This window comes from Bufo bufo, chromosome 1, assembly GCF_905171765.1.
Source record: "Bufo bufo chromosome 1, aBufBuf1.1, whole genome shotgun sequence".
Lineage (NCBI taxonomy): Eukaryota > Metazoa > Chordata > Amphibia > Anura > Bufonidae > Bufo > Bufo bufo.
This window is the reverse complement of record NC_053389.1, coordinates 679,649,026-679,670,090: the sequence shown is the minus strand read 5'-3', so window position 1 is coordinate 679,670,090 and position 21,065 is coordinate 679,649,026. Positions and strand designations below refer to the sequence as shown.

The window sequence follows — 21,065 nt, the reverse complement described above, 5'->3', positions numbered from 1 at the left end:
GTTAAGGGTCCATTCACACATCCGTGTGTGTTTTGCGGATCCACGAATCCGCAAAACACGGACATCGGCAATGTGCGTTCCGCATTTTGCGGACCGCACATCGCCGGCACTAATAGAATATGCCTATTCTTGTCCACAATTGCGGACAAGAATAGGGCATGTTCTATTTTATTCGGGAACGGAAATGCGGCCCCATAGAAATGAATGGGTCCGCAATTCCTTTCCGCAAAATGCGGAACGGAATTGCGGATGTGTGAATGGAGCCTAAAAGAGCACTATAGTGCCAGGAAAACAAACTCATTTTCCTGGCACTATATAGTTGTTAGGATTGGGGCACCCTCGTGTCCCCCTCCCACTTACCTTTCTCCAGCGCCGGCACTGGGAACTCTTCTCCCCGATCCTCCTCTCAGCTGCGAATGCACATGCGCACGCATTCAAAACTATGTTCCGCGTCTTCCCACTGTAATTTTCACAGTGAGAATCGCGGAAGCACCTCTAGCGTCTGTCAGGGAGACAGGTACAAGAAGCTTGATTAATCCTAAGGGAAACATAATTCTTTTAATTTAAATGCTGAGAAAGGGGTGGAACATATGTGATGTCATGATATGGGCAGATCATCTGATAAGGGGTGGGGGGAGCAACAATCCTTGCATCGGCCCTGGCCCTATCCAATTGTGTTGCTGTGCCTTCTGTTGGTTTGGACCTGCCTACAGCATGGGGCCACTTTTCATTTTAGTCCGCCCATACCCAGCAGCGGGATCCGCATCAGGATCTCAGCTATTGGTTGGGCCAGACCTGTGCTATGTGAAACAGTCAGCAGGGATTAGTATGGACAGCACAACACCAGCAATGTACTGACTGCTGTCCATGACAGAAACATATTTGCTCTGATTTACTAAAATCCTGATCTCTATCCACTGATCTAGGCAAGGCAGCTGGCACTACCAAGTAGGACAGACATTTCACAATAGGCCTTATTTATTAAAACTGGGCAACAGAAAACTGGCTTTATTGCTAGTAGCAATCAATTTGAGGGCAGGATTCATTTTTCAGAGCATTACAAGTAATGAAACTAGAGATCTGATTGGTTGCTTCTAACAATAAGGCCACATTTTCTTTTAGGTTTTTATTAAACAAGCCCTAATATAGGCTTTTTCAACAAATTACATGTATCCACAGATCCCATGATCACTAGAATGGGGGTCCTGGGGCCACATTCCTCCTCACTGCATGACCACAGTAAGGAGAACTATGAATGGAGTGGATGGGTGATAAATGTGTGATCTCTGGGGGCCCACTGCTGGGTCCCTCACTGACGACAGGAACAGGAGTGCCAAGCGCAGTGAGGAGACCACCAACTCAATTTAAAGTTCTCCTTACTACAGGCACATATCAGCGGGGGGTCCACTCTGCTGATACAATAGCTCTACAGAAAGTACTTACAGGCTGCTTTTTGGGCATGGGTGACCTGTCATCTCAAACTCCATTTGTAGGTATAAATCGACTACTCTAAGTCTTCTTACCGAACATAATCCTCACACAGCTTGTGGAAATTCTCTCGTTCTGCATCACATTTAAGGTCATCAAAAAGCTTGTTCAAAAGTACAGAAGCGCTCATCCTGGTCGTCTCTGTAACTGCCAGGCTTCCAGGAATCTCTTCCAATGAACCTCCAACTTCAAGGATTTTCTTTAAACCTAAGCCAAACAAAGATTAGATTACTGGGATCATCCTCAAAGTATATTGGCACTTATCTACAAGAACTGTCCAGGACCACTGTATAGCACTGCCTGTACCGCAAGTAATGTAAGCAAATGTTACACCGCAACCCGCAATCTGCCATGTCCTGATAGTCTCCAAAAATAAAGCACCTGCCTCAGGCGATGGGTGCCACATTGTATATGGGCTAAACTGCAGCAGCAGTGCTGCAAGAAGCATCTCTGTTGAAATGGAGAGGGAGGGGGCTGCTGTAATGTGACAGCTCTATATGAGTTAGAGTGTCACTGGGCTTTCAAAAAAATAAAAAATAACTTTTGATATGTCATAGCGACATCGCAAAGATTTTGATGGGGGGAATGGGATGTCTGAGTGCCGAGACCCCCACCAATTGAGTAGAGCAATCTCTCTCCTTGCTGCAGCAGAGGGAATTAAGATGGACTGCAAGGAGGAGAGAGGGCTCACTATGTGAATATTTCACTTTCCTCGTTCTAGCAATCAGTGGGGGTCTCAGTACTCAGACCCTATCTACCAAAATCTTTGATATATCTTCTTTAAAGGCTCAGCGATACTTTAAAAGGGTTTTCCAGGCTGTTGACACTGGTGACCTGTCCTCATGATAGACGATTGATATCCGATCGTTGAGGATCTGACACCCCACATCCCCACTGATCAACTGTTCTCCGCAGCCTCTGGTAGCGGAATTAGCACTTTGAATAGAAAAATATGCACAGCTCCGTTCAAAGTGCAGTGGCCGTACTGGGTTACTGCAGCCTATTTCCCATTAAAGTGAATAGGAGCTGAGCTTCAGTAACATAGCACGACTACTATACTTTGAACGATTGAATGGGACAGGATGCACAAAGTCTACTGTCCCAAAGTACCCCAATTCCATCGCTGAGGCTGCAGGGAAGAGCTGATCAGTGGAAGTCTGGGTTGTCTGGCCTCCACTGACCGGATATTAATGACCTATCCCGAGGATGGGTCATCAATATCAGGAGGCTGGAAAACCCCTTTAATTATCTGTGTGTGCAAATTGCGGGAATGCATGTATTCTGGGTACATGCTTGTCATATAGAAGCACAGTAGATTTGTGTGGTATGTATGCAGTGTTAGATTTTAGGAAATGGACCAATTTATTTAAAAAGGTCTTCCAGGGGTTTAATACTAATGACCTATCCTCAGGACAGATTATCAGCATCTGACTGGTGGGGGTCCGACACCTGGGACCCCCGCCAATAAGCTGTTTGAGAAGGCAGCAGCAGATCCTGTGAGCGCCGCGGCCTTCTCCATGTTTACCAAACACAGTGCCGTACATTGTATAGCGGCTGTGCTTGGTATTGCGCTCAGCCCCATTAATTTCAATGGGACTGAACTGCGCCTATGCCATGTGACCAATGAACGTGATGTCCCTGTCCTAGGAAAAGCTGAGAGAAGGCAGCGGCACCCATGGAGCGCCACTGCCTTCTCAAACAGTTCATCAGCTGGTGTCGGACCCCCACCGATCAGATACTGATGACCTATCCTAAGAATAGGTCATCAGTATTTGAAGGGGTTGTCTCACTTCAGTAAGTGGCATTTATCATGTAGAGAAAGTTAATACAAGCCACTCACAAATGTATTGTTATTATCCATATTGCTTCCTTTGCTGGCTGGATTTATTTTTCCATCAAATTATACACTGCTCATTTCCATGGTTACAGACCACCCTGCAATCCATCAGTGGTGGTCGTGCTTGCACAATATAGGAAAAAGCACTAGCCTATGTGCGCTCCCATGGTCCCGGCCACCAGAGAGGCTGATGCCGTTTCCGATATTGTGCAAGAAGACCACCACTGATAGATTGCAGGGTGGTCTGTATAGATGGAAACGAGCAGTGTATAATGTGATAGAAAAATGAATCCAGCCAGAAAAGGAATCAATATGGATAATAACAATACATTAGTAAGTGGCTTGTATTAACTTTCTCTACCTGATAAATGCCACTTACTGAAGTGAGACAACCCCTTTAAGTTTCGGAAAACCCCTTTAAAGATCTAGGTAAGTCTGTGTACATGGAGAAGGGGTGAGTATCCAGGGTGAAGAAGTGCCGCTAGGTATATATCTGTTTACCTCTCACCATACAGAAAGTATTGTAGAGAGGGCAGGAGAATGGCAGATTTCAAATAATTCAAAACTCCTTGCCTAGAGCCACACTACTGATTTGATTAAGGGTACACTTACCATTGTCTATGACCCACAATGTCATCCCATTGTTGGGATCACGTAGTGACTTTCGAGGCACTACCTTGATGAGAAGGTTTAGGGAGTTCTCTCTGCCATGTGATGAGACACTTGGTTGAGTTAACATTTCCAGCAGATGATGAATCATTGACTTCAGTTCCTTGGAAGGATCCAAAACAATTGCACCTTCCTTCCCTCGAATATCTTTTGTCATGCCTTCTTTGAGAGCATCAAACATAGCATGCAGGACACTGCAAGCAGCAAGGGAGACCGGCTCATTGTCCACTGCCATCACTGTGCAGAACGTCTCCACACCCAGAGCATTGAGGATTGATACTGTCTAGACATACAAGAGCAAAAAGTTATAAAACACAACAGATCCCTGAAGAACAAGGCTTTACCATTATCTTAAAATATTTAACACATTTTCAGTATTCTAAACCTTAAATCAGTATTATATACCGTACATTGTATAAATGTCTAATGACTACTCGGCAGAAACATTTCTCAAACTCTACATCACAGCCCTAATATGTAACCAGTCTTCACTAGTAAGCATACGACCAAAAGGGGAGATTATCCAATACTTTTTACGTTAAAGAGGTCCTGTCACCTCTCCTGACATCTCGGTTTTAGGAGCTACTTAAATATTCTCCATGTAATAACGATTCTGGAGCATCTATTCTTATGGCTTTAGGTTGTGCCGTTCTTCTATTATTCCTGCTGGAAGGGTATGGATAACTGTACATATGGGTGGTACCGGTTGGGGGTGGGGGGCCCGCACAGTCTATTAATGGCAGCATTGATAGGATAGGACAATGCCAGACTGTGCAGAGACCCCCCCCAAATGGCACTGCTAATCTGCATTCAGAGCACCCACGAAAAGTATTCACCCACAGCAGTTTTTCATGTTTTAGTGTATAGGACTAGATTACACAGAGGAGAATAAAAATAACAGCTTAATGTGAATGTATAATCTGAAAGGACCAATTGTTTAGATCTGGTTTTTAAGCTAAACATATTTTTTAGACTTTTTGGTGATTATTTTTTATTTATTTTTTTATTTCACATGTCCCTATCTCTATTTTAAAAAATATCTTAAAATCATGCAGTTTTCTTTGAGAACAGCCATACAGACTAGGAAGTCTAGCGGCCAGTGAGGAAACTGTACAATTTTATATACTGTATTTATATATATTTTTTAAATAGAGCGACATTTAAAATCAAAAATCACTAAAGTTTCTAAAAAAATAAATAAAATAAAAATAATATTTTTTTTTTAAATGTGATTTAAATAATAGTTCATATTCTGATGACACATTTACTAACGCGAGTTAACCTAAACGTTGCGGTAATTGTATCACCATAGGGCACACCTAGTTTCACAAAAAATTATATCTACACCAACATGTCGCCAGAATTCTAGTGGAAACTTCTGTCTCAGTAATCCAACAAATAAATGCTATTCATTCACACAACCGTATCCATTTTTGCGGACTGCAAATTGTGGATGCGCAAAACACGGATACCGGCCGGGTGTATTCCGCATTTTGTGGATCAAAGGTCCTGCTCTATGATAGAAATACCAATTCTTGTCTGCAAAACGGATAACAATATGACATGTTCTGCGGCCCCGCAAAAAAGACAGGACGGTGACCCCCAGACGAAGGATCGCCGAAACGTGCATTGGGGTTGGCACCATCCTGGACAGAGATACATTATGGGTATTTGTATGATATTTTTTGATGCTAGTGCAGCCAGCATTTGCACTTGAACTTTCCTCTGGCCTTTTTTGATGACTATTGCTATTTGATATTGCCCTTGTGTCCCCTCCAGTGATGTCGCCATCTTACCTGCACTGTTGTTTTTAAAGTATTTAAAGTATTTTTGAATCTCCCTATGAATTGTTTAATAAAGTATTTTGATGATAATCATGCGGACTGGCAACTTTTTGTAGGTTTATTTGTATAAAGCTTGTTGCCAAAGGCATTTTTTCATATTCTTTGAGGTGGTCTTATTGCTGTTTGGTAGGTGTACACAGTGACACTGGTCTCTGACATAGTAACTACTGATCTTTTTGGCAGCCCTTCTTGGTTATCCTCAGCAATGTACAGTATAAAACCACTGAGGCCACTGATTGGCTGCAGCAGTGTATGGAACGACACTGCCGCAGGCAAACAAAAAAAACATCGCTATTGGCAACCTGGGGAAGTGGAAGGATCAGCAGCGCTGGATGGGAGGTGGCTGGGAAGGTAAGTTTAAGTGCTTTTATTATTTAATCAGCATGCTGCATTTTTCCCTAGTAAAAAATATCCTGGACAACCATTTTAAGAGCATATTGCATACCATTTTATTATTGATGTTAATGTACACATTAAGCTTCTGAACTCCCCTTATATAACTATATAGCTATGCAGGGGGTATGGAGCTACAACGGCTATAAAGATATAATTCTGGCAAACAGGCTATCTGCTTACATTTTTTCAGAATTTATCTTAAAGAGCCTCTGTCAGCGTGATCAACCCTATTTAACCAGGCATATTGCATATGATGTTGATGAAAACTATAGCTTTTCTTTTCTCTGTAGCCTGCATTATGCAAATTAGGCAGTTTGAGCACCAAGGGCCTGGCCTAGCTGTTGGAGCACTGTTACTGCTATGACCCAAGGCCCTCAAGTACACACTCCCCTCCCCTGTTTGACAGGGCAGGACAGCCTGTTTAATGATGCCTCATGGAGTGCATGATTTTGCTAATGCTCTGTGGCCAATATGTAGGAAGTGGACGTGAGAGCGGCTTCACACACAGCAGGGGAGCTCAGCTACTGGGAGGATCGCAAGGTAACCATTTCTTCCCATACAGCTCTCGCTCCCTTGAATGCCTACATATTAGACCTCATTTTTAATGAATGCCTACATACTGGCCACAGCACACTGACAAAATCATGCATGCCTAAGGGAATACCTGATTTTGCTAACACACAGCCACAATCACTGTTTTCACACCATAAATATCGCTGGTCCACCAATAATTAGTGAGCCACAGCGGAGACACTATTAGACAGGGCTGTCCAGCCCCGACAATCCAAGGAGGGGGTATACTGAGCACCATAGGGCATAGCAATGCTCCAGGAGCTACATCAGGCTGTCGGTGCTTGAACTGCCAAATCTGCATAAAGATAAAAGTAATGATATCTTCTCAATGCTGCAAACTACAGAGAAAGGAAAAAACTATAAATTACTCTTACCGGTAATTGGATTTTCCTTTTATCCTCCACAACGGCATTACCAGGAGGTTACTCCGCCTCCTTAGGGGCAGGAAACAACTAGATCAGTGCAATAAAATGCCTCCTCCTATATCCTGTTCCAGTTAATAGCCTAGTAATTCAAAAGGTAAATGCCACAAATTTTTATGAAAAACAAGATTACCATCCCGAATAACAAAATAACATAAGCAAAATTAATTAATTCATGGAAGGAAATTTTACATGCCGTTGTGGCGGCTAAAAGGAAAATCCAGTTACCGGTAAGAGTAATTTATGTTTTTTCCCTCTCGCCTCCACAACGGCATTACCAGGAGGATTAACAGAGAATCTATCTAGGGTGGGATAACAGCTGACAAAACCTTGCTCCCGAAGGTCAAGTCCTTATTAGAAATTACATCTAGGTTTATAATGTCTGAAGAATGTAGACAGACTAGAAGTGGCTGCTTGGCAAATTTCTTCTAAGGGCGCATGGGCGCTCTCTGCCCAGGAAGTAGAAACCACTCTGGTTGAATAAGCCTTCAGATTGACTGGGGGAGACATGTTCTTTTCCTTATAGCAAAGTATAATGCATTGCTTAATCCAGCGCGCTATAGTGGGTTTGCTTGCCGCTTTCCCTTTATTCTGTCCTAGGTACTGGATGAATAATTAATCTGTTTTCCTAAAGTCCTTAGTTTTCGGAAGGTACTGTAAAACACATCTTCTAACATCTAAGTTCTGGAATCTTCTTTCTTTTCCCAAAGACGCCTGAGGACAAAAGGATGGAAAAGATATTTCTTTCTGGCAGTGGAACTTAGAGACTACTATAGGAAGAAAACTTAGTGAGTGTCGTAAAATTATTCTATCATCCAGGATTGTAAGATAGGGTGGAGATATCGATCTCCCTTACCCTCTTGGCAGAGGTAATTGCCAATAAAAAAGCGGTTTTTAAGGAAAGCAATTTTTCTAAAATGCTATCTAGAGGTTCAAAGGGAGTATCCATGAGTGCTGAAAGGAACAGATTTAAGTCCCATTGAGACATCTTGAACCTGAAAGAAGGACGGATTCTACTAGCACCCCTAAAAAAAAAAAAAAACTTATAATTCCAGCCCCGCCAATTTGGTACCCATGAAGGCACTTAGGGCTGATACCTGTACCTTCAGATTACTTACTCTGATGCCTTTTTCCAGGCCTGCTTGAAGGAAAACCAGTATTACGCTGACATCCGGGGACATGGATGGGTTCCAGACTTCTGATACTGACAGTAAAAAGGAATTCCAGGCTCAAAGATATATTTTAGACCTCACCTGCTTCCTACTGTGCATTAATGTGTCTAACTGCATTAGATAATCCTTTACCCTTTAAGATTGCCCGTTCAACCTCCAAGCCATCAGCCGGAGTTGACAAATGTCCGCAATAAGTCACTAGGCCGTGGTATAGGACCAGGATTTGCGGAAGCTGCCAAAAGTCCTGTTTTGCTAGGGACTTTAGAACCGGAAACCAGATCTTGATGGGATAAGGAGAACATTTTTTGAACTTTTTTGTTCTCTTTTGAAGCAAAGAGGTCGATATCTGGTAGACCCCACCTCTCTAGGTGAGCTCCTCAACCTTGTCTGCTTGCATCTGTTGTCATCACAATCTGATCTATTTGACGCCACTCCACCTCTGGAAAGGTTCTCTAGATTTAGCCACCAGTCCAAAAGGCAACTTTATCCTTGACGGTAGAGTTAGCCTTTTGTTTAAAGATGTCTGTTTTCTGTTCCAGACGTCCAAGAGAAAAGATTGGACAACCCTTGAATGAGCTTGGGCCCACTTTACTGAAGGGATCGCTGAAGTCATGAGGTCTAATATGGTCATATTATCTCTGATTGACACCCTGTGTTTTTGATAAAATTCGGACACTTTGAGAATTAGATCTGTTTTCCCTAATGGAAGGAAGGAGGTCATCTGATCTGAGTCCAGGAGCACCCCCAGGAACACACATTTATGACTTGGAATGAGATTTGATTTTTGAGGGTTTATTAACTAACCCAGTTTGGATAACGTGTCCATCGTGAATTGTAAGTTTAGTTCTAGTTTTTTCTTTGAAGGAGCGGCAATTAGCGATGAAGGAAGCTTGTTACCTTTGCCATAACTTTTGTAAATACTCGAACGGAAGAACTTGAAATTGAAAATGCTTCACCTCCTCCCCCAGCCAGACTGCTAGTCTTGGGAATTTTTGATATCCCGGATGTATCTGGATATGGTAGTATGCATCTTTAACCCCTTAAGGACCGGGCTCATTTTCACCTTCAGGACCAGGCCATTCTCACTTTGTGAAGCTTACATGATAGAAACCACCCAAAAATGACCCCATTCTAGAAACTACACCCCTCAAGGTATTCAAAACTGATTTTACAAATTTCGTTAACCCTTTAGGTGTTCCACAAGAGTTATTGGCAAATACAGATAAAATTTCAGAATTTCAATTTTTTGGCAAATTTTCAATTTTAGGAACGGCTAAACAGATGTCAGCCGTTTATACCAGAGTGTCAGCAATGTGCTGACACTCTGGTATACCCACTGGACGCCAATGAATATTCAAGAGGAGGCAGGCGGTGCGGCAGGCGGGATCCCGCACTGCCTGCAACCCCCCCCCCCCCCCCCTGCACCACCAGCTGGCATAAAATCATTCAAGGGTGAAAAATCTATATTTTCGGCATTTTAAAGTTTCTGATCCCCTCGGTCCGATCAGAAACTGCAGAAAGCGCAGCAAACCGCAGGTCTGAATTGACCTGCGCTTTGCTGCGATCGCCGACATGGGGGGGGGGGGGGGGGGTCCCGACCCCCCGGCGCATCTAGCCAAAGTGCCTGCTTAATGATTTGAGCAGGCACCGCGTTACGATCACCGCCCGCCAAGCAGTGATCGGAACCATACATGACGTACCGGTACGTCATGTGTCCTGAAGAGGTTAAGATCCAAGTTTAACATAAAGCAGTGTCTTTGAAGTAGATTGATGGTAGATTTTATTGTCTCCATTTAGAATTTTTTGTAACGAATGTGTTTGTTGAGGTCCCTCAAGTTTCTAATTGCTCTCAAGGTTCTGTTTTGTTTTTTTGTTTTTTACTAGGAAAAAAATCGGGGAATAGAATCCCAATCCCATCTGCTTCGAGGGAACCGGAATAATATCTGTTTTTTCCAGCAGTAGAGAATTTTGATCCTCCATTGCCCTTTGTTTTTCCACTATCAACTTTTTGTTTGATAGGAATTCTAACTGGTATCCACTTTTGATTATGGATATAATCCAGGGAGATGCATGAATATTTCCCCACGCCGGGGAGAAGTCCCTTAATCTTGCCCCTACCGGGGCTCTGGCGTCATTTGGAAGACTGCCGGAGGGTTCTTTCCGAATTAAAAATGAATCCCTTCCCTTTATTCTTAGACGGTTTCCAACTTGTGTTGTATCCCTTTCTTTTTTGATCAAACCGATTACGTCTTTGGTGGAAATATTTTGATTCCATAGAAAAACCTCTCCTTTTATCTGAAGCTTTCTCCAGAATATCATCTAATGATGATCTGAACAGCCTATCTCCCTCACATAGGATGGAACACAGTCTATTTTTTGAGGCTGTGTTTGCAGACCATGCGAGAAGCGTTTATTAAGGCGGTGGATGCAGCAGACAACTTAACAATATCCGCAGATGCATCGGCCAAAAAGTCGCTGCTTGCAAAATGTCTTCTCTAGGAATGCCCGATTCAATATGTTCCTCCAGCTGAGATAACCATAAGGCAAGGGTTCGGGCCGTATATGTGGCAGCTATACCAGGTCTAAAAGTGGCTGTGGAAGATTCCCATGCTTTTTTAACAAGGGCTTCACATTTATGTACATTGGGTCTTTAAGTAATCCAAATGTCTTCAAAGGGTAGTGAAGATTTTTTTTTTGATTTTTTGCAATAGGGCCGTCAACTTTTGGGGCTTTATCCCAAAGAGCAGAGTCCTCCTCCGTAAAGGGATATTTTCTTTTAAAAAATTGTATGTTATTTGTCTTTTTTCAGGCTCCCTTCATTCATTATTTATTATATTCCTTATATTATTATGGCCCGGGAACACCCTCTTTTTTCTGCCACCAAACCCTAGGAACATCTGGTCCTGAACTGTAAGGGGCTCCTCACTTTCTTCAAAATTAATGGTAGCTCTCATTTTTTATTTTATTTATTTAGAAGGGACTCAGTTTCCTCAACTGCTGTATAGTCCAAATCACTTGAACCCGCATCAGAAGAGATTTCACCTTCGTCTAAGTCTGACTCACAGATTAAGTGTAAAAAAAGGGAGCCATCACCTAAGAGCAGATAGTACCTGCAGACCATCACCCAGTGTAAATATACATATTTGTCAAGACTAGAGTATGGTCCCTCCTGGAAGAGGCTTACCGGGCTGGAGGGCCTGGGATGATCAGAAGACTTGCGGCCAGCGTCTCCCTCAGAGACCAGGGACATCTTACACATGAGGAATAGCCGATGTTCTTTGAAAACAGGAACAGGCAGTGTGGGCCCCAACAAGAGCCAGATTTACACTGTCTTGTGCTTGTTCCCAGGATTGGCGCCATATCACATCTCTTCTCACATGCGGTGAGGGACGCCAGCCAGATGACGTCATCGCGTCGCAACGTCACTTCTGGCGAGACAACGTTCCGCCCCCTCAGTGTTAGTGTACATGCGTCCCTTGGAACGCAAATAGCCGCTATCCTCCGCCCCCAACATATCTCGCTACGCTTGCCATCTGGAGCAGGGACAAACAGCCCAGGGCTGCCAGCATCCGCCGGACTTACGCCAAGGAGTAGAAAGGACCAAGTAACGCGAGTCCCGCGTCTCTACCCCCTGCATCAGCCCTCCGGTCAAGGACAGGGACAACAAACCCAAAGGCTGTGCGGATAGTTGCACTGACTCTCCTGCATCCTGAGGGACAGGAAACAACTGGAACAGGATATAGGAGGAGGCATTTTATTGCACTGATCTAGTTGTTTCCGGCCCCTAAGGAGGCGGAGTAACCTCCTGGTAATGCCGTTGTGGAGGCAAGAGGAAAATTTTGTTTTCATCAGCATGGTCAACCCTACCAGGTCATATGCCTGGTTTAATAGGGTTGATCATGCTGACAGAGGCTCTTTAAATGAATATTCAGTAGAAATGAGCTGTCAGGGAACCTGTCTGATAGAACTGACTGAAAGGCAATGAGCAACTTGCTATGTAATTAATACTTGCAAGCTGCAAATGCAAAAAGTAAAGCATTAATTAATAGTAACCAACTACACAAGATCATTACATAAAAATAAAGAAGTCCTGGTGGCAAATACATGTCTAATGCATAAATATCTCAGAAATGCATAATGTAAAATGAAATTACAGCACTAGAGTTCAGCTTCTCAAAGCCTTAGAGTTTAGACTGAAATGTAAAATGAATTCTTACTCGAGACTGATGACCAGTGCAGAGTCCAACCAGTGTCCTCAAAGCAGCCAACATCATGTCTGATTTTTTGGTGTTTAGCATCCGCTGCAGGAGACGGACCCCATCATTCTGAAAAATCTTCTCTGCTCCAGCATCTTCTCGAGCCAAAACTACTAAATTTTGTGCCGCCTGCAAAAGTAAAATATATAACTTACCATCCTCCTAGACTACCTTGACAATAAAAGGGGTTGTCCCATCTTTGACACTGGAGTCATATCACTAGGACCGACACTGAAAGTGCCCGAGGGCGCACTGTGCATGCGCAGCCAGCCTCCATTTATTTCTCTGGGACTGCTGATAATAGCCGAGCGGCATATGTGGCTATTTTCGGCAGTCCCATAGAAATTAATGGAGAACGGCCGCCCATGAGCAGTGCACCCTCCGACATTTTGTGGTCTTCATTCTAAGCATGGGTCCCAGAGGTTGGACCTGCTCCTATCAGACTTTGGAGGCATGTCCTAGCAATATGACCACAATGTCAAAGATGGGAATACCCCTTTAATTTCTTCCTAGTCAATCAATACCTTTTGCTGCTTTTCAACATCTTTCTCTTCAGGATCAAGCAAAATATGAAACATCTGGTCCACCCGGGAGTCTGTAGTGGACATGAGCCGAACCTATAGAAAATTATAAAAATACGACAATAATATTTATGAACAGAAAATAAAAATTAATCACATCTAATCATCCAGTTGCTTATTCATAAGGACATTAGATGTAGGTATGTGAGAAAACCCAAGAATTTAAGTGAATCAAGTAAAAATAAAAACCGGACCATTTCTAAATAAGTTTAGAATAAAAACCTGATTTAATAATTCTCTTCTGTAATTTTTTTTTTATTTCAGACTAGAAAATCCCTTTAATAAGTAATTAATCTGAATACCTTCTCCTGCGCCCGCACTCCTAGGTTCCTCACAGCGTCCTGAAACACTTTATTTTTCGGTTCTAGACTGAGACATCTCTGAAGATCAAGTATTGCCAGGTCTGATTTGCCCAGTTTCTCTAAGGCTTGGCTGCGTCTGAACAGGGCCTTCACGTCACCTCCATCCACCCCAATGGCTATGGAATGAATAAACTAATTGTAAGCTAAACCATCCATTGCACAGAGAAAGGGTACAGCAATTCAGAAAGCTCAAATACCTACAGACAGTGATGAGATAACTGCATGAAGTATGTTGTTTTAGCTTTGGATTTCCATGAAAAAAACTGGATTATTACAGTTATGGCGTGATTTAAGAAAAAAAAATTAAAATATATAATAGGACTGTGTTCACATCTGCGTTGTAGGTTGCTAGAGACCTCCAATTCAAAAACAGCAAAAAAAAATATATATATAATAATGACACTGCACGATGTGTTAAGTTACAGTAAAATGACAGACAACAGGGGCCGTCAGGTCTCTGCCGTAATTTTCGTTTTTCTGTTCCTTGACAAAACAGAAAAACTGAAAATCTATTTCAGATGTGAACAGAGCCTAACATTATACAAACCAACAATATGTAAACTGAAAAAGTTCACTTCCGCTCACCTTTAGAGGCATCTTCTTCTGCCTTTTCATAATCCTCCTGTAAAACACGGACAAGTATTTACCTGGCTGAGAATAATTCATGACAATACCGGTTTAGCTCTTATAGTTTGGTTTTAAAAAAAAAAAAAAAAAAACATACTCCCCTGCTCCCTACCACACCTTTCCACCTCCCTTCCTGTCGACGTCCTGTAAACGTCTGGATAGAAGGGTTCACGTGCACTGCTGCAACCAATAAATGGCTTCAGGAGTGATAAATCCCCAAGCGGCAGATGACCGGGCAGTGACATGGAACTGCTCAGGCTAATCACCGTCTGAGGTGAAGCACGTGACCCCATCTATCTGGATGTTTGCATGATGGGGAGCAGTAAAAGGAGTCGAAACGGAGTGGCGGAATGCATGTTTAAATAGCTGGACAACCCCTCTAATGGTTGCTATTCATGAATGTTCCCCATCATGTTGTGAATAGCATCCTCACTATTTCCAAGCACACCGTTACTGGAAGCTACGGAAACGTGTTGGTCTGAGACATCGGCAGTTCTCTACACATACCAGCTTCAGGTAGCAGGCGGAGCGGTTCCGATGTAATACGGCCGCGTCTCTCTTATCACTGGATAGCTTGAGTGCTTTCGTGTAACACGACAACGCTGCTTCGTAATCTCCGGATTTGAAGTGCTTGTTACCGTCTTCTCTGAGGTTTTCAGAATTCATCTACAGAACACAAGCAACGCCAAAAAATGTAAAGAGGTACTCTGATCCGCTAGACTGTGGGGGTCTGAACGCTGGGATCCCCACCGATTGCCAGAAACTACAACTCCCAGCATTCACACTTACTCAGCTGTTCTTCTAACTCCTATATAGAAGTGAAAGGAGGATTCTAGGAGTTGTAGTTTGAGAACTGCAGGAGCGCTGGAGGTTGCAGATCCCTGCCATAGAGATATAGCAGTGCCCAGTTTGTAGCTGCACTCAGTTCCTGGTAGGTCCAGGCTATCGTCTTTGTTTCCCTGCTATCCATACCCACAAATGCTCTTGCTACTGAAGGAGACAAGTCTAGGTTTTCTACCAGTGTCGTCACCGACCACTTCCTCTGTTGTTCCTGTGATCGGCAGGAGTCAAGTAGGTGGGACCCTCACTAATCGGACACTGGTGGCACTTTCTACCAATAAGCCACCAATGTATCAGATAAACCCTTTATAAAAAGGACCTGTCCCCATGAAATACATTGCAGGCAGCATGTTATAGAGCAGGAGGAGCTGAGAAGATTGATATATAGTTCTATGGGAAAAGAGTCAGAAAAACCTGTAGTTTATACATTTACGCATCTGCTCTTTTTATACTTAGGAGCCATGTGGGCGGTCTGACTCCGTGATTGACAGCTAACCCTGCATGCCTAAGCATAGCGAGTTACGGTCAGTCACTGATAAGACCGCCCACATGGCTCCTAACCACAGTAAGAGCAGAGATATAACTGTATAAATTGCAAGTTTTACTGAATCTTTGCATTTCATGGGGACAGGTTCCCTTTAAAAATGGAAATTTTCAGTGCAGCCATTTCCAGCAGCATTACTATAAGGCTACACAGCAGATGGCAGGCTGTTCACATGGCAGGCTGTTCACATGGCAGATGGCAGGCTGTTCACATGGCAGATGGCAGGCTGTTCACATGGCAGATGGCAGGCTGTACACATGGCAGATGGCAGGCTGTACACATGGCAGGCTGTACACATGGCAGGCTGTACACATGGCAGGCTGTAAACATGGCAGGCTGTAAACATGGCAGGCTGTAAACATGGCAGATGGCAGGCTGTACACATGGCAGATGGCAGGCTGTACACATGGCAGATGGCAGGCTGTACACATGGCAGATGGCAGGCTGTACACATGGCAGATGGCAGGCTGTACACATGGCAGATGGCAGGCTGTACACATGGCAGATGGCAGGCTGTACACATGGCAGATGGCAGGCTGTACACATGGCAGATGGCAGGCTGTACACATGGCAGATGGCAGGCTGTACACATGGCAGATGCCAGGCTGTACACATGGCAGATGGCAGGCTGTACACATGGCAGATGGCAGGCTGTACACATGGCAGATGGCAGGCTGTACACATGGCAGATGGCAGGCTGTACACATGGCAGATTTGGACATTCTGCTGCAGTTTTTCCAATTTCAGTACCATGGACCCCTTTGTGGTTTAGCCGCATTGAATGGAGATAAACCATGGCTGGACACGCTCCCCTGCATCCGGCAGCTTCTCTATGGACAACTGGCCAAGAATGGTTGTGTTGCTTCTTGGTGCGATCACAGCTTTAAACCACCGGCCACACAAATGCCATTCTCAGCAGACCAGAGAAGGGGGGGCACATTTACTATAGTGTCCCCATCTGTTTTCAGTCTAAAAAATGCTGTTTTAGACTGTTGCGCGTGCAACGGGCGCAATGGCTGGAGGGTCTCCTCTGTTTGAAACAGCAGAGACCCACAGCTAATGACTGCGCTCAGCAATAATGCCAATAGTCACACTTGATTATGGCATCTAAAAGATAAAAAAGCCCGGAAGCGAGCACTTCCAGGCTTCTTATCTATTAGGCCGCAGAGGATGCTGGTAATTGAATTCATCACACTGGGTCTCTCTAAAGAGACCCAGGGTATTGGAGCTGCAATTCTTATTTTGGCCAGCAGGTGACAGGCCAACTAGAGATGAGCGAAGCGACTTCGGAGGATACATCCGAAGTTGCTTAGCTAAAAAATTTGTCTCCATACAGTATTAGAATGTATGGGCTCTGATAAGCTGGAGTAAGTTAGTCACAAAGTCGCGCAAGACTTTGTTGAATAACTTCAGTAACTGATTATTACAGTGAAAAACCTTGGAACCGAAAGGTACCACTCGGAACCGAAACTGAGTTCAGTTCCAAGTTTTGAAGTGGTTTTTCACTGTAACAATTAATTACGGAAGTTATTCAATGAAGTCTCGCGCGACTTCATTAATAACTTACTTCAGAGACGAATCTCCATACAGTATAACAAATTATTTTTTTTTTGCATCCGAAGCTCACTTCGCTCATCTCTAAGGCCAACATAAGAAATGAGCAATTCTGCTCTCATCATGGATCTTGATGAAAAATGCTGGTATAGTTGTGTATTGATTTTCAATTTAATAAAATCATAAAAAATAAAATAAAAAAAATGCTGGTATAAGTGCGTCTTGTAGCCTCAAACATGAGCTACAAAACCATTTAAAAAAAATATATATATATTATATGTATATATATATAAAAAAAATATATAAAAATTTTAATCACCGTCTTTTCCTTATAATAAAAAAATAAACACATAAATAACAAAAAGATATAAATATTATAGGCATCACCATGTCCAAAAACGCCTATGCTACTAATAAAAAAAATGTCAAAATGGCCGATTTTCAATTGTTTCATTACTTCTCTTACCCCCCCCAAAAAAGGGAATAAAATGTGACGAGAAAGTCACCCACACTCCAAAATGGTTTCAATAAAAACTACAGATCGTCCTGCGAAAAATTAGCCCCCACACAGCTCAGTAGGTATAACTATAAAAAAAAAAAAGTTATGGGGGTCAGAATACGGAGATTGAAATAAAAATATATCTTTTTTTTTTAACAAGTTTCAATTTATTTTTACACTATATACACATAAAAAATAAAACTACATATGGGGTATCATTGTAATCGTACTGACCCAGAGAATGAAGGGCACAGGTCAGTTTTTCCGTAAAGGGAACGCCGTACGAACAAAACCCGTAAAACTGTGGAGGAATTGTATTTTTTTTTTTCAATTCCAACCCATCTGAAATTTTTTCCCCACTACATTGTGTCATAATAAAAGGTGGCATTAGAAAGCACAACTTGTCCAGCAAAAAAATAAGCCCTGATAGGAGTATGTGAACGGAAAAATAAAAATAAGTTACAGCTCAGGGAAGAAAAAAAAAACTCCGGTATCCAAGGGGTTAATAAATACTCAGCAAAACAAAGACAGCAGAGCAGAATGAAATACTCCTGTCTAATTTTATGACCAATAACAGGCGAGTTTGAAAAATGTGCCCCATTAGCTGCAGCTACAAAACCCCATAGGAAATACTTAAACTGAGGACTTGTATAAATAAAAAAAAAGCCGCATTACTACCGCATGCAAATTGCACAGCCCACCGCTGTGCAGCGTTCTTCTCCGATAAGGAGACTATAGCAGTTTTGCCGGTGCAGGTGACGAGTCTGTCACAACTTCTCACCAGAGGTACAAGTATATAACGCAATGGGCAGAGAGACACTAGGACATTATCCCCCGGGTCAGTCCTCCCGCCGCTTTTCCATGCTGACCTTGTCCGGGTTGCTCTCCCCCATCTCCAGGTGTGCACGAAGGCCTAAACCGGAGCAGCGATGTTTCCCAGCTGCCGCACCCGCCCTACACCTCAGTGCGGCCGGTACATTCCGCGCCAGGCCCCGCCCACTGTGACGCCATTCCAAGCGCCCTTCCAATACCAAATATGGCCGTGCCCGTCCTCTTCTGCCCGTCTTCTTATTAATCACAGTAATGTGACTGATGCAGCAGAGCGGACTTTGTCCTGCAGTAACAGTGCTTGGCTGCACATCTGGTCACCCAGCAGTTTACGCCACAGACTTTTTTCTACGCCTTGATGTAAACCCCTTGTTAAGCATAAGCCTCCCGTTAAATCGGCATGGTGGGAATAAAAAAGGCGTTTTCTTAGAGGCAGAGACCACCCCAGGCCGCTACACACTGCTTACCCCCGTTTACACTGGGCAATTATTGGGATGGATATTACAAACGCTGGTTCCCGATAATTGCCTCAAGCAAATGTGCCGCCGACAAGTAAACGCTCATGTTTACACATAACACCGCCATATAAACTGGTTTAATTGTCCGCAACAATTGGACCCATTTCTGCCAATAAATGAGGCGTAATATATGCGCCAATTTGATAGCCCCGCAAACTTTGACATTTATAACTCATTTCTGGCATAATGCATTCTTTATGGTGAAAATTCTGAAGAAAACTGTTGATATTTGGCGCAAATCAATACACCATTCTTTTTGGCACATTTTACACCATAAATCTGGTGCAGCATGCTTAGTAAATGTCCCTGACAGTTTTTCATGGCCATTTCTCAACCATTTGTCCTTTCATTTTCTGTCCGCCTGTCCATTTTGCATCCGTTTTTTATGGACGTTAAAAATGGATGAATTTCATTGGCTTTTTTTTTTTTTATAAAATGTGCTGTCCGCATCCGCACTTCCGTTCCGTGGCCCCACAAAAAAATAGAACATGTCCTATTCTTGTCTGCAGCCACGGACAAGAAAAGGCATTTCTATCATAGTGGCGGCCATGTGCGGTCCACAAAATGCGGAACGCACATGGCCGTTGTCCATGTTTTGTGGATCCTAAACGTCCATTAACCGGTCCCATTGATTTCAGTAGGGTCCGCCTGACCATGAAAACAGCCAAAAATAGGACATGTCCTATTTTTTTTACGGCCGCTACTCACTGGCTGTTAAAAAAAACGTCCATGTGAATAGCCCCGTAGACTGCAGTGGTTCTGAAAACGTGGTGGAACTCACCCCCCCCCTCCCCTGGCCACTCCCCTACCCACCCCTAGGACCGCCCCCTAAAACCGCCCCTTTAGAGAACAGGGATGCAAGTAAAATTGCCAGTGACAGTCGTGACAGCCAGGCTGCCAGTGCCCGCGGCAGTGGCGACTCTAGGAACAATATATAGGGGGGGCAAAAAGATACCACAGTCAAAAATGGGGGGACAAAAACAAAATAAGTATATATAAATAATATTACAAAATACGAGAGAATTGCGGTATGCAGGGATACATTTATAATAAAACAATTTACTTACAAAAGAAGCTATTCAGTCGTCTGCTGTGCCGTCCTCTGCTTGCTTCCGCAGGCGCACTGTTATGGTGGATCTGTGGAAGACACACTGTTATGGGGGCATCTGTTGATGACACATTATGCCTCTTATTAGCACTCATTATGCCTCTCATTACTCCCATATCAGCCCCCATGCCTCTCATTAGCCCCCATATCAGCCCTTATGCCTCATTTGCCCCCATTATAAGCAATTATGCCTCATTAGCCCCCATATGCCTAATTAGCCCCATTATGTCTCTAATTAGCCCCCATTATGCCTCATTAGCCCCCATATGCCTCATTAGCCCCCATATGCCTCATTAGCCCCCATATGCCTCTAATAGTCTAATTAGCCCCCATTGTGTCTCTAATTAGCCCCCATGATGCCTCTCATTAGCCCCCATTATGCATCATTAGCCCCATCTGCCTTATTAGCCCCCATATGCCTCCAATTAGCCCCCATATGCCTACAATTAGCCCCCATATGCCTACAATTAGCCCCATATGCCTCCAATTAGCCCCCATATGCCTCCAATTAGCCCCCATATGCCTCCAAATAGCCCCCATATGCCTCCAATTAGCCCCCATATGCCTCCAATTAGCCCCCATAGCCCCCATATGCCTCCAATTAGCCCCCATATGCCTCCAATTTGCCCCCATATGCCTCCAAATAGCCCCCATATGCCTCCAATTAGCCCCCATATGCCTCCAATTAGCCCCATATGCCTCCAATTAGCCCCCATATGCCTCCAATTAGCCCCCATAGCCCCCATATGCCTCCAATTAGCCCCCATATGCCTCCAATTAGCCCCCATAGCCCCCATGTGCCTCCAATTAGCCCCCATATGCCTCCAATTAGCCCCATATGCCTCCAATTAGCCCCCATATGCCTCCAAATAGCCCCCATATGCCTCCAAATAGCCCCCATATGCCTCCAATTAGCCCCCATATGCCTCCAATTAGCCCCCATAGCC

General features: G+C 43.6%; 1 protein-coding gene across 1 annotated transcript in view; it reads right to left on the bottom strand.

The window, feature by feature from the left end:
- Positions 1 to 18,653, bottom strand: part of UNC45A (unc-45 myosin chaperone A) — a 35,460-nt gene extending 16,807 nt beyond the window's left edge. Inside the window, exons 1-8 of the mRNA XM_040414115.1 lie at positions 18,534 to 18,653; positions 14,735 to 14,893; positions 14,186 to 14,222; positions 13,541 to 13,716; positions 13,182 to 13,274; positions 12,619 to 12,786; positions 3,938 to 4,277; positions 1,524 to 1,695 (exon numbers count right to left, since the gene is read on the bottom strand). Of these exons, the coding sequence (XP_040270049.1) occupies positions 1,524 to 1,695; positions 3,938 to 4,277; positions 12,619 to 12,786; positions 13,182 to 13,274; positions 13,541 to 13,716; positions 14,186 to 14,222; positions 14,735 to 14,893; positions 18,534 to 18,557 (1,169 nt within the window). The 5' untranslated portion in view covers positions 18,558 to 18,653. The remainder of the gene's footprint in view (positions 1 to 1,523; positions 1,696 to 3,937; positions 4,278 to 12,618; positions 12,787 to 13,181; positions 13,275 to 13,540; positions 13,717 to 14,185; positions 14,223 to 14,734; positions 14,894 to 18,533) is intronic.
- Between the last annotated feature and the right edge of the window lie 2,412 nt (positions 18,654 to 21,065).